The sequence below is a fragment of the Sinohyriopsis cumingii genome, chromosome 3 (assembly GCF_028554795.1).
Source record: "Sinohyriopsis cumingii isolate HCF-2022 chromosome 3, ASM2855479v2, whole genome shotgun sequence".
Taxonomy (NCBI): Eukaryota; Metazoa; Mollusca; class Bivalvia; order Unionida; family Unionidae; genus Sinohyriopsis; species Sinohyriopsis cumingii.
Genome location: NC_142963.1, coordinates 64,779,846 through 64,793,776, shown reverse-complemented (window position 1 = coordinate 64,793,776; position 13,931 = coordinate 64,779,846). Strand labels below are relative to the sequence as shown.

General features: G+C 35.3%; 1 protein-coding gene across 1 annotated transcript in view; it reads left to right on the top strand.

Annotated features, from left to right (window-relative positions):
* Nucleotides 1–13,931, top strand: part of LOC149803001 (uncharacterized) — a 326,500-nt gene that overhangs the window by 183,297 nt on the left and 129,272 nt on the right. Inside the window, exon 27 of the mRNA XM_089953863.1 lies at nt 8,309–8,449. Within this exon, the coding sequence (XP_089809989.1) occupies nt 8,309–8,449 (141 nt within the window). The remainder of the gene's footprint in view (nt 1–8,308; nt 8,450–13,931) is intronic.

Here is a 13,931-nt window from a genome sequence, read left to right as displayed (position 1 = left end):
AAAGACATTGTATAGGCAATATCCAACAATCTGCAATGCTCTGTATTTCAGATATCTTCGATTTGTTATTTTGTAACATGAGTGACTTGGTTTGATAATGTAACTCTATAATTTTACTATGGTAAATGTCTTAGTTTGTTATTAGCTCATATAAAGCAAACACGCTCATTATGTTGGTCAGTATTCATAGTTAACTATTGTATGACATTTGGAGCAGGAATCATTCAAAGCTATTAACACATTAACCCCTAGCAACGAGTTAACATGGCAGGAGGTAGTAGCCTAATGCCGAGCTCTGTATAGTCATGGTCATACATGATACACTGGTATTATAAAAAGGTAGACAGATGTAGCTCGACAATGATACCAAATAATCTGGAATATCTAGTTGTACTACAAAATACAGAGGGAAAAACCTCATTTTGTGGACTTCATTTTTTTTAACCCAAAATTTGCTCGTGGTCGGAATCTGATTTTGTGTCTGGATTTTAGACTCTTTGGTTTCAGAGCTAAGGCAAACCAGTATGAACTGCAAACAGACAGATGAACCTTTGAAAAGAAGGATAAGATGGGCATTTGATATAAAGAGTGGTCTCGATACAAAAATAATGGCTCAGTTTAGCAACAAAAAAAAAGAACTCCAACTTTTACCCTTCTGCTCATGCGTGAGCCAAATAGCCAATGAAAAACAATGTTTCTAACACATGTAGGCAGTATGTTATTGAAAGATCACCTGGGATTTGGTGTTTTCGGATCTCTTCAGAAATAGCTTTCAAAATGTGTTTCATACTCGATTTTCAGGCAAAAATGACAAAAACCTCCAGGGGTTAATGTGTTAACAGGCAGTGTGTCTCCATGACAATGATCTAGCCTGAAGCTGAGTGAGTTTGTGATGTTATTCTGTTGCCACAATAGCTTGTCATTGGTCCTTCGACAATTAACTGTAACCACTTTTGAAGCTTTATTTCCACAACTTTGATCAAACTTGGTATGATCCAAGATCTTGTTTATTTTTTCTCCTTCATATGTGGTGTGGCAACAGATCATTTGAATTATTACCACTCTGTTGGCTGTATTTTGGAACAGATTTCAATCAGTCTTAGACATGTACGTATGAAGATCTCAGATGTGTCTTTTATGAGCAATACAAATGTTCTAAGGTACATGGCATGAGGCAATCTGACACCTGATTGCTGTACTGCAATTACTTGAAAAAAAAGCAGTATCTTTTAACAGAGTTTAATACAAATTGTTATTTAGATTTGTATTGTCAAGAACTAGTACATTAGTCATCCACTATAAAGATCCTCAATATAATATAGTCCCTGATACAACATAGATATGGTTAACATAGATATGGTTTAAGATTCCATTATACCATATTAGTTTCCATTTAATATACCCTAGTATAAGACAACCTTGCTTACCATATATAATCAATTCTAAGTCCAGTCCAACTACAAACTGCACATACCCAGATCTGCCATCACATAATGCACCAGCAGATCTGGGTCTGTGCAGTTTGTTATGAGTAGTCAGTAGGACAAAGAACATAGACCCTGATCTGCAGGTACGTTATGCTAGGGCTGCTCAGGATCTTTGTTGTTTGCAGTATATACTTTATATCACGCTGTTCTTCTATTGACTCCCAGAATAGTTTTATAGTGAGGTATATCTGAAGGAGTTCGAGAGACAGATGCACTTACTAATAAGGTGTTCTCTTCTCACACTATTTGAGATTTTAATTTAACTTTTTATGCATGTTTGTATATATTAAGGTTTAGAAAGAGTTCTTTCACAGGTGACATGTATACGTGTTAATTAAGTGTTCAGATATCTTCCTGTGTTTGAACAGCTAAACTTGTTTACATTCTAGAAGTTGTATTTCTAATCAGTTTTGATCAAAAAATATATATGCATCACACAACAATTATGAGTGATGTTTACACATATTAACAAGGTGATGAAGTGTCTGTTCAGCTTGCTGCTACTCAGTAGATACATTCTACACAGATTTTTATATAGTAGTATATGAGTCTATATCATCAAGATCTCAAGCAGTTTGATGACAAGGGATAGCTGTATTTGTTACATAGGTGATTGGTGTCAGACTGTGTCCCAATATTCTCAGCACTTTTCTTGAATATATCTTTCTTTTTAAAGTCACCACTGGATATTTAATATTGAGATAGCAACAAAAGGTATTTGTATTGAAAAATCTTTTATTAAAATGGTGTCAGACTATTAGATATACAGTAAACTGTATTTTGGATTGCACATGTGCCAACCATGATACTTTTGGCATAATCATTATGTGTTTCTTTGGTATATTGAAAAAAATGCAATAAAAGGTCATGTTTGTCATTGTTATTATCACCTCTTTAGTACCACACATATAAATTTGACAATATTCTATAATATAAAAAAATGTACGCTGCTGCATATGAATCGGTTAAGTCTAAAGAGTACATTTGTCCATCGTAGACCTACATTTGCTTTCCTTATTTCCTGTTTATAGCAACTGTATAAAACACATTTCCAAGAAAACATAATGGTTTTCTTAAGTTTGAAAACTTATCTTGCAGATTCATTATATTTTCATAATACATTTAGTTAACAGACTTGTCTATACACAACAAATGGCAATAGATTTTAAGCAAAAGAGGTTTTATCATTGTGACACATGGAAAGTTATATGACTAAAAAATGTTAGAGAAGAAGGATTTTTATAAACTTCAAAATGTTGGATCAAAGAAAAGGACACATCAAAAGTGCTTTACAAATTTAAAAAGAAGAATTGAGAGTGAGTCAGTACAGCCCTCAGACTGAGCACATCCTCATGCTTATTGCATAATTTGCAGACTTGACTTTATGATCATTCAGAAAATATTTAATGCATATAGTTAAAGTGAGTGTTGCATATAACTTAGCAGGTTTATCAAATTTCAAACCAGTAGATTTATAAAAAAAATTTGATTAATAGATTTACTTCTAAATCAGTAGATTTTTATCATCACAAATTTTGTGTTCTTCAAGGGGACTGAAAATAAAACAAATGCATTTTTTTTATATGTATTCTCTTTGTAGTGTAATAAAAATGGGAAATTTTGAACATAACTCAGATTCCAATTCTGACAGCAGTGTTGCAGTAATGATTAATAAGAGTCAGATTGTTGTTAATGAATAAAAAAGGAGGAGTTGTTTATCTTTAAAGTCAATCCAATAACATTTGTTTTACAGCCTGTAACCACTGATGACATTCACTTCTTATTAAGCTTCACACTTAACAGGTTCTCAGTAGTTTTCTGGTCTTGATTTTCCAATGAATCACTTTGTATTTTGAAAAGAATGGAGAATGTCCTCTCCATATGAGCATTAGTATGCTATATTGACAGGACAGCTAAACTCAGCCTGCAAAAAAGTTCTAACTAGTTTTCCTGTTGCTCGGTTTGTAAGGTTTCTAACTGCTTTCCAATACCTTTCCACTTTATATTCACCCCATAGTGGAAGTTCCGGACTTTGACTTCAGTATGTATTCACAGGTCTCATTCTCAAGGGCTTCTTTCTCTTCATGGCTCAGATCCCAAAATCTGCTGGCAGGTTTCACTACTGTAATATAAAAAAATATAGATTGATTTAGATTTGAAATAAACAAGGAAAAAATACATTTTTTATTTATGATTTTATAAATAATTTATTCCAAAATTAATTGTTGTAATTATATTTTTAACTAATATATTTCATCTAGGGGTTGAGCTTAATTTATTTGCATGAAAACTTTAAAAAATGTTTATCAAATACAAATGATGCATATGTTTGAATGCATGTGCTTAAATTCTGATATATGTATTTTCAGGTAGTCTTAAACTTGTAATATTTCTTAGACAGTGGTTTGTTAGCATTGGAAGAAAGGACACCTTTCAGCACTTTGCCATGAATTGAACAAAATTTTTTACAGCGGTCCATAACTATTCCTCTTAAAACATTGAACAATACAATAACAATTACAGATTACAAATAACAAAATACTTACTGGAATGTGTATGCAAAAATCATTTATTATTATCAGTCTCAATCCCGTCTTCTTCCACAAATGGTAGAGCTGTGAAAATTTTAGAAACATCTATTGGGTACACATCGATCTTGATGATGAGTTACCCAGGTACCTGATCAAAAGGAAATTATAGTAAATGTGCACAAACCTGAATTACTTTGTTGTAGTTTGAAGCTGGCATGAACAGCATGTAAAAGTGTATTTTGTCAGTGTTTAAAGTATACAAGTCAGATCCATCTGAAGCAATGACTTTTTATCAATGATCAGAGATGCATTTTGAAAAAATAATTAATGCCAATTGGATAGATAGATAGGAGAATTAACAACAAAACCTTGTAAAATATACTTGTATTGTTGAGTGGAACATGTCACAAATAAATTAACAACTTAGAATTTGTTCTAAATCCACTAAAATCCAAAATGCTGGACATTTTAAATCCATTGATTTAATAAATAAATAAATTCAATTATAGGTCACATAGTGGTATAAACATAGTTCAGAATTACCTGATTCATAACATCCCGTAATATGTTATGCAGGTGCTTATGTAGAGACTGGGCTTGGGCTCCGTAAGTAGCAATTTGATTATACAGTTTGTAAAATCTATTAAAAGGTGCAACTGAGCATGTGTCAGTTGTGCAGCAAGATCAGATAACCATCCTCTGTTACTTGCCACTGAGCAAGTATCACTCAACAGCAAAGTTAAACTGTTGTCACATGGGAAAACAAGCTTAGAGATTAAGGTCACATATTTACTGAAAGAGGCAGATCGCTACTTGGCACTGAACAAATACATATATTAAATTTGCATTCCATCAGAAGTATTGAAAACAAATCGAATGTTGCCATTACAAGCCAAGGGCTTATGAAGCCACATGCACTGGTAGAAAACTTGTATATGATAAACGGGTTGTTACCCAGGTTATTGTCAACAGCCAGGTAGCTATTCACAGCTCTAGCCAAAGGTTTGCCGATTTTCAACAAAAGATCAGATGACATGACCCCATTATTCTATCATTGCTTGTAAAACCTTAAAAGAAATCTTGCATTTGACCATAAACTCCCCAAATTCCAACAAAAAGGTAATCAATTAACAACTTGTTGTGTGCACACAACAGCTGTTCACTTTTTTTTATATCCTATTTACTCTACCATGCATCACTGGACCATTTCATGTTCTGATGGAACATTTCAATTCCCAGCAGACTGGTTCTGGCAGGTTTTTCTAATGTGTTGACAGAACATGTGAAAATACACTGGTTTTTGTTGTTGTTGTATACTACCAAAATTTCTTTTAATTTTCAGAAACAGTAGATTTCAGCTATAAAACTGTATGTGTGGTAGACAGCATTTAATACTGTATTTTTGGTCTATCGCTGGTAGAATAAAATGTTCGTGCTTAGATTAGGTCTTTTTGCCACTTACATTAGTTACAATTACACTTTTACCTCTCAAGGGGTTGGCATGGACTGCATGAAAACTCCACCATTAACATGGATAAGTAACTTTGAAACATACGACTTCACTCAGTTAATTAACATCCCAACTAGAATAACAGATAAAAGTGCTACTATCATTGATCATGTCTATACTGATAAACCTGAAAGCATAAGTGAAATTAATGTGCCAGTGTATGCACTGAGTGACTGCTACCCAGTCTGTAAAACTAGATCTGTTCCGAAATCATCTAAAAATTTTCAACACAATGAAATACAATACAAGGACTTTAAACAGTTTGATGAGGAAATGTTCTTAAATGGTTTAGTTTTAAACCCTTCCAATCAGTCTGCAATATAGCTGATGTCAACACTGCCTTAGACAAATGGTATCGGACGTTCAATGCAGCCTTAGACAAGCATGTCCCAATTAAAACAAAAAGGGTTAAACACCAAATTACACCCAAGTGGATTACCCCTGAGATCAATGAGGCTAGGCACCTAAGAGGCAATTTCCACAAGAAAAAAGACATGTAAAGCTATAGAAAGTGGAGGAATAAAGCTAAGCACCTGATAGATAAGGCAAAAGAGAACTACTATAAACAGGCTATTGATGAAAGTAAGAGTATCAAGACATTGTGGAAGCATCTAAAAGAACTGAATCCACCAAATTATCTTCCCCCTAGACTTAAGCACAATGATGATATAGCATTTGACATTGTGGAAATGTTCAACAATTTCTTCATAAGCACCTCCAATAACAGTATTCAGAACCAACTAACATCCCAATTGAATTTGATGTTCTTCTATTATTTGCAAGAACTTAAATTCCTGATGATAATTATTTTTCAATAGCTAATGTTAGTGAGCTGATGTTTTTGATATGCTAATCACGGTGAATATTAATAAATCCTCTGAATTGGTTGGTATTGGTACATACATTTTTTGAATTGCTGCACCAGTAATAACAAAGTCACTAACGCATATCATAAACTTGAGTATAATGAGGGATATTTTTCCAGAAACACGGAAATGTACAAAAGTTACACATATCTTTAAGAAAGGAGGAAAGGAGGATCCAGGGAATTAACATACCAATATCAATTCTACCTGTATTGTTAGAATTATTTGAAAAGCTTGTAGCCATTTAGGTCTATACATTTTTTTAAACATACTCCCTATTTCATAAAAAGCAATCAGGATTTTGAAAGTACTACTCGTGCCAAACAGAACTTACCAAATTAATTGATTTTTTGGCTGAAGTAAATGGACAATGAACATATGACTGGGATTGTTTTCCTTGACTTCAAGAAAGCCTTTGATATTGTTGATCATGAAATTCTGCTGCAAAAATTGAACTGTTACAGGTTCAACAATCCTTCTTTAAACTGGTTTAGATCATACTAAATCAAAGGTCTCAACAAGTAAGCATTGACAATATTAGCTCTCGAACTTAAATTTACTATTTGTTCAGGGGTCCTTCAAGTCTCAGTTTAAGGCCTTCTCTTCCTTATCTATATCAATGTTCTACCACTAAATAATGAATCCACAAATGCTGAAGTTATCCAAATGAGATAAAACTCAGACCTTATTAGAGTCCAAAACAGGGCATAACAAAATAGGATGGTAATTAATGAAGGAAAACCAAAATGTATGATTTTGGGGACATCACAAAAGCTACACAAGTCAGGGAACCCAGAACTATCTCTTGCAATAAATAATCATCCATTACAAAATGTCAAACATGAAAAGCTTGTAGAAGTGTCCGTAAATAATAATTTCTTATGGAATGACCATATTGATAAGCTTTGTAAAACACTGTCATCCAGAATTGCCCTACTCAGCAGAATTAAGAAATATTTACCTATTGAAACTTGCAATTTAAACCACAAGTCATATATTCTTCCAACAATGGATTATTGTTAAAATATATGGGGAAACTGTGCTAAATCTGAGCTTGACAGAATTTATAAACTTCAGAAATGAGCAACACGCATAATTTTAGATGTATCTATTGATCATCACTCAAAAGCATTATTTACTGAACTCAAATGGTTCACAGTATATGATAGGATAGATTATCACAAGGCAGTTCTTTTATATAAATGTCTAGATGGAACTACACCAGAGTATCTTCAGGACTTATTCAGGTCTTTTTCAACACAGTACCAGTTGAGATCAATATCACATGGAAACCTTTTAGCACCAAAACCAAGAAAAGAGCAATTTAAAAAGAGCTCCCAATACTCTGGTACAGTTCTGTGGAACAAGCTTCCACTACATGTAAAATCTGCTGAAAATATTAGAGTATTTAAGAAGAGATATCATGAGCATGTATGTGTTTGGAATAGATAATGGAATTTAGTATTTGTTATACTAAACATGTTAAAATAAACAGTAATTATTGCTATCTTCATATAATGTGTAATGTTATACTATCCTTAAGAGGGCCTTAAGGGAGAATAGTCCTTGACTAATGAATCACCCTCTATAAATAAAGCATTATTATTAGCTTCAGTGTTTTTGCTGTACATTATTCACTTGTTTTCTCAAGCTGCAGCCCACTGACATATGAAATAATTGGCTGTTTTGAACAAGAAAAAAGATTAGAGCTTCATCCTGTGACGTTTTTTGTTTTTCTCATGATTATAAAATAAAGCTTCTTTTATGACTGATTGTATGCCAGATTTGCCCAAAATATGTACCTTCCATCAGTATAAATGTTATAAACTAATGAGAAACTTAGATAATATACTGGGATGAATTTTAAAATATCATTTACTTTTTCTTATTGTTATACACATTTCCCTTTGTTAGAGTGTGACCTAGGCTTTTATGGAGAGTCTTGTGCAGAATATTGTGGACAGTGTCGGAAAGGTGTGACTTGTCATATATTGGATGGGACCTGCCCATTTGGTCTCTGCAGCCCAGGATATTATGGCTTAAGCTGTCAAACAGGTTTGTATCTTTTACCTAATTTATTTTAATTTGATATCCCTCTATACATTTTTTTAATTATTTGCCATCGGATCCATTTGTTCCAGATTTGAAAGAAGGAGATGAGGATGCTTTAGTGTATTAATGTCTAGAAAATATAGTTGCCTAGAACTGATTAGGTACAATGCTGTTGGGCATTTCTGCACACCTAAGGTTTCCGTCACCAATACTGAAGCAAAATGTATACCGAATTCAACCAATTGATGAAAATAAAATACTCCAATGCTTACAATTTGAAAAGAAGCTATTGTCACCAGAATATTCTGTTCAAAATAATATTAATTTTGGACACACCAGATACCACCCCTGTGTTTTCATGACTCGTGATATGTTGGCCAATTCTGCACACAGCTTTGAAACGATGTAATGTTTATCCATCGGGCTATAGAAATGAAATACATTAATTTGGACTGTTTCTGTCAGCATTTCAATCAAGTAATTAGGTCAGATTTATAGCTGGTTTTACAAAATTAAACGTAAAAATGCCAATAAATGGCTGGAGATATTAAGCAATCTAAACTGATCATGAAAATAAAATTAGTGAAGTCCAGCATTTTATAAAAATAATAAGCTATTGAAGAGAACCAACAATGAATAGGATGTAATGTGTTTACAACTTCTCACTTATGGAAGAAATATTACTACAGAATTTAGAAACAGACTATAAGCCAGTGAATTTCTTGCGAATCCCATTCTAGCGGCAAGTTGACATGTTGTATAACAGACGATTTTTTATGTATGGGACAACTTCTTGGAAACTTGGATTCAGATGCAGTCTTGTTTTAAGGTACACATTTCCATCTTTTATATAATGTACTTTTTTAATGATTCTAAAAAATACAAAGTAAGTAGGATGTTCTGGGTTACAAGTTCAATGCGGTCATCAAGTGGGTCTTCATGTTGACATTTAGAAATCACATTTTCATATGCAGTTAGGGCAGAAATGTGGAATACTTCATGATTATCAATTGCTTAATAAAAGGATGATCATTCTTTCTTGGTACAAATTGGATATTCAACCAAAAACAACACGTGAACCAATATTTACAGGAATGTTGTATCATTGTGCAATTACCTGACGTGCAGAATTGGCTGACATGGTGGTAAAATGATTTTTATTTAAACGATTTCTTTAAAGAATTGTCCAGTCCCAAATCCAAAAGCTTGTTTGGTATTCTTTTATTTCTGTTTTCAGTAGTGAATTAATCAACAATTGCTTTCCTTTCATCTTGTTTCAATGCTCATTTTTAAGCCAAGCTCAGTTGAATCATATTTCAGGGATGGTATGTACTGAACTACCTAGTCCATGAAGAGTACTGACTAGCAACACAAATATTGTCAGAACCAATTTTCAGTGTTTTGAATAGATTTTTTTGTTCATGCCATATACTGATATATTTGACTGATTTATACCCTGTTTAAAAAACAGAAAACTCGTTGTCTTTTATACACAACAAACACAGATCCAATTAAGTTTTTATTTATAATTATACTGTTTGCCTAGGAGGACTGTTTGCTGCTACTTATGAAACTGTTTTGGTTCATTCTGTCAGTGAGTGATTCAGTGGCTACTGAATGGCACAGTGTGGTTGTACAGAAGTCACAGCTGGTCTGTGAAACTCCCTGACAGAATGTTATGGATAACCCTTGAGTAAAGTTTCTTCAGCAGAAACTGAAGGAGCCCAGCGAAGACTGGCTGTCCAATGAAGGTTGGGATGACAGCGGCAGCTGTGTGGACTTCACTCAATGTTTTAGTTTAAATACACCATATATGCTGACATTAGATTCTTGGGTGAATAAACGGAATGGAATGAAGTGAATGCCCAAAGAAAATGTGCAGCAGATGTTGTCCCCCAAGAATGTAATAGTGGGGAAGCCTTCAGTGTTCAATGAAGAAAAAGAGAAGAAGAAAAAATATGTTTATACAACATCATCATATCAACAATAATGTAAAAGAAAGGTATACATGCATGTAGCAAGAAGTCTGTGAATTATGATAAAATGTCAAGAATGTCCCGGAGTGGTTCCATGCATGTCTTGGAATACGGCGAAGATGAACTATGGGAATTTGAGAATGGAAACGACTAAGTTATCACATCCAATTCAGATGAGAAGCAAGATGATCACATCCATGAAATGGGTAGAAGAATACCATGAGAATGCAATAACACCTCCAGGAATAAAGAAACTGAATGCATGTATGGCTATGAAAATATGGATATGCACAAGTGCCACACAAAGAACACTGGTATCACACGCGTGCAGAACTCCCAACATAATGAATACAGAAACACAATGAACGACTATGGAAGCTGGAAACCCAGCAATTGCATCACATGGTACAGTAGCAACGAACTGGATCCAGAAACACACACCCAGGATGGAAAAACAGTGTCAACATGAGACCTTCTATCCCTGTATGTTGAATGCAGCATGATCATGGTCACTTTGTATTACTATCTGCATCCATGGCAGTGGCCCTCTGCGCTGCCCAAATAGTACTAAGAGGTGTGCGAATGTATCTTGTGTAACAATCTGAAGACCACCGGCCCAGAACTTAGATTATATGGTCTTCCAGCCGGGCCACTGCCATTGAAGTAGCTGCACCTATACGGAATGAATGGCCACTATACTGGGAAGTGTCCAGTCCCATCTTACAGTAGACAAGTCGCATATGATTAAGGAACACAACTCTTGATAACGCTTGACCTGTAGCCGTAATGAAAAGTGGGGCATGTAGCTGAGGTGATGAACGTCTCCTGAATTGCACAAAAGTCTTCAGAGCAGAATATGGACATATAGCATGACCCATGGCATGTAACTGAATGGTCACATCCCTACGGAAAGGGTCAGTTTTTGATGATTTTAACTTTAGGAATGCAGTTTCTAGGTGGAAGTGCACATCAGAGATGAATGGTTGGATCGAAGGAATCCCGAATAGTGAATTCCCCAAATCTCAGAAATCCGAAGAAAACAACTATGCAAACAGTCAACAACAACAAATCTCTGTGTGTGTCAAATACTCCTTGCAGAATTGTACAGATGCTTGTCAGGATATTGTATGTAATAGGCTTGCACAGTTTTGCAGACGAACCTTGAGGTTTTTTTATGGCCTGTAGGATGGTGGCAAGACGCAGCATATTATTTCTGTCTGTGGTGAATGGTGATTGCATACCAGCCTGCATATACTTGAACCTAATGCCACAGAGGTCCAATTTTATTGTAGAATGCTTCAAGTTGAGGGCTCTTGTGCAATGTGTCACAAAGTAGATTAAGGTGTTCTCCATAATATCTGGCAAAAGTTGCATGTTTGAGGCAAAGCCATACATCAGCATGAAGGTCCTAAAAGCGTTGAATGCAGTGTTGTAGGTGATTTGTGTAGCAGGGCTTAAAGCCTGGTTCCATAAACAGTTTACCTCTTTATCCAGGTCCATAAGACCTCCGAGGGTGGGATGAATTTGTAGGGTTGTAGATCTGCATCCGAAGCCAGTGCATGAAAATTTCTGAAATTGAAGGCGGGACAAGGAATCAGCTTTATTATTGATAATTCCCGGAATGTGTTTGGCAGAAAAATGAAAGTTACAAGAAGCCGCACACCATGTAAGTTTACGCATTAATTTCATTATATGCATACATTTTGATCTCCCCTTTTGAAGTATATTCACCGTGGCCATATTATCACATGTAAATATTATGCGTTTGCCTGTCCATTCCGCACCCCAAATAATGGCAGCCACAACAATAGGATACAACTCACTGAATGCCATAGAGAAATCATCCTCCACAGAAAAAATTTGAAGATCATCAGACCGTGCAGCTGCAAACCAGTTAGTTTTGAAATAACCCCCATACACCTACTTTGGATGAAGCATCTGTGCATAATTCAAAATCATCCAATGTAGTGGACTGATTATCAAGAAACATAGAAACTCCATTCCATGAAGCTAAAAATTGGTACCACATGTATAGTTCCTCTCTGCAATTTGCATCTAAGTGTATGTAATGATCAAGTTCCCTGACTTTGGTAGATAGCCGTATGAGATATGACACAAACACATGCCCTGGTAGGATAACATGAGTAGCAAAATTTAAGTGGCCCAGTAACTGGAGCAGTTCTTGCTTGTGGACACACTGTTTGTTAAGAAATTGTTTAATGTAGTTCACAATACGCTCCACTTTATCCTGCAGTAAATGTACTTGCATCTGCTCCGAGTCCAGAATTATTCCCAAATATTCTATAACTGTACATGGGCCAATGGTCTTGCTTGGAACTGTAGGAATCTTCAATCTGTTGAAAATAAGAGTCAACAAAGCCATCGTTCTCTCACCACATGCAGAAGGAGGAGCTATTGTAAGAAAGTCATCAAGGAGGTGCAAGATGACGTCAATACCATAATTATGTTTTGCTATCCAACAGATCGCCTGAGATAAAGTATCAAATAATTTTGGACTTGAACGTGACCCCAGAGGGAGGCAAACACAAACATAATAATGTCCTCTCCATTTTATGCAGAACAAGTGCCATTGTGAAGGTGCAATGGGAATCTGTTTGAAAGCGTCTGAAATGTCAGTTTTGTACATAATAGCTCCCTTACCTTAACTCTGAATAATTCGAATGGCATCATCAATTTTGACGTAGCTTAGGGAACATCTATCCTTGTCAATAAGTTCATTGATACTTGTATGCACGTGATCACCATGGGGAGAGGACAGGTCAATGATAAGTCTCTTCTTTTTTGAATATTTTCCTTCTGCAATGCCGATTGGACTGATTCTGTATTCTTGATATGGTGGAGATGGGAAAGGGCCAAGCATGAAACCTTTGGCACATTCCTTTGCCAATAACTGATCCACAATATACGGTTGTTTAGAAGCAGAAGCAAGTTTTTGCACTCTTTTGTAGGCAAGTGAGTTTTTTGCACCATAGTGTCGAAACCATGTTTCAGACCAGAAGACAAATATTGAATGAAGTTCTGATCGGGATGATTAAGGAGTTCATGCTGCAATCTGTTAATATCAATGGGGGTGGAAGCATGTGGCGAGAAAATAGGTCAGATTTGTTGCATCTTATCTGGCACTGATTTGTGAGGGGTATTGACATTGCGTGTACCAGTGCTGGAAAAACTTTGTAATGGATTGTTTGGGCATGTGGCTGCCCCATGCGTTTTGGCCCTGCACTGATTGCAGGTATGTAAGAACTGGCAAGTAGTATGGTGGCAACCGCATATGGAGTTAAAATTATTACAGAGTTCTTTTCCATCCATCGTCTTTCTAGGCCGGCCGTACTTGTCAATATCCATTTTTTTTCTGTTGGCTATGTTCACTATGGGCACGGTAGTGCACAGTTTTTGTGGGCAAAAGTCGGTTGGGTGAGCGACAGAATTGCAGATGTTACATGATGTTTTTCAGCCTCCAATCAATAGCTGAAGAGTTGCCTGATCCA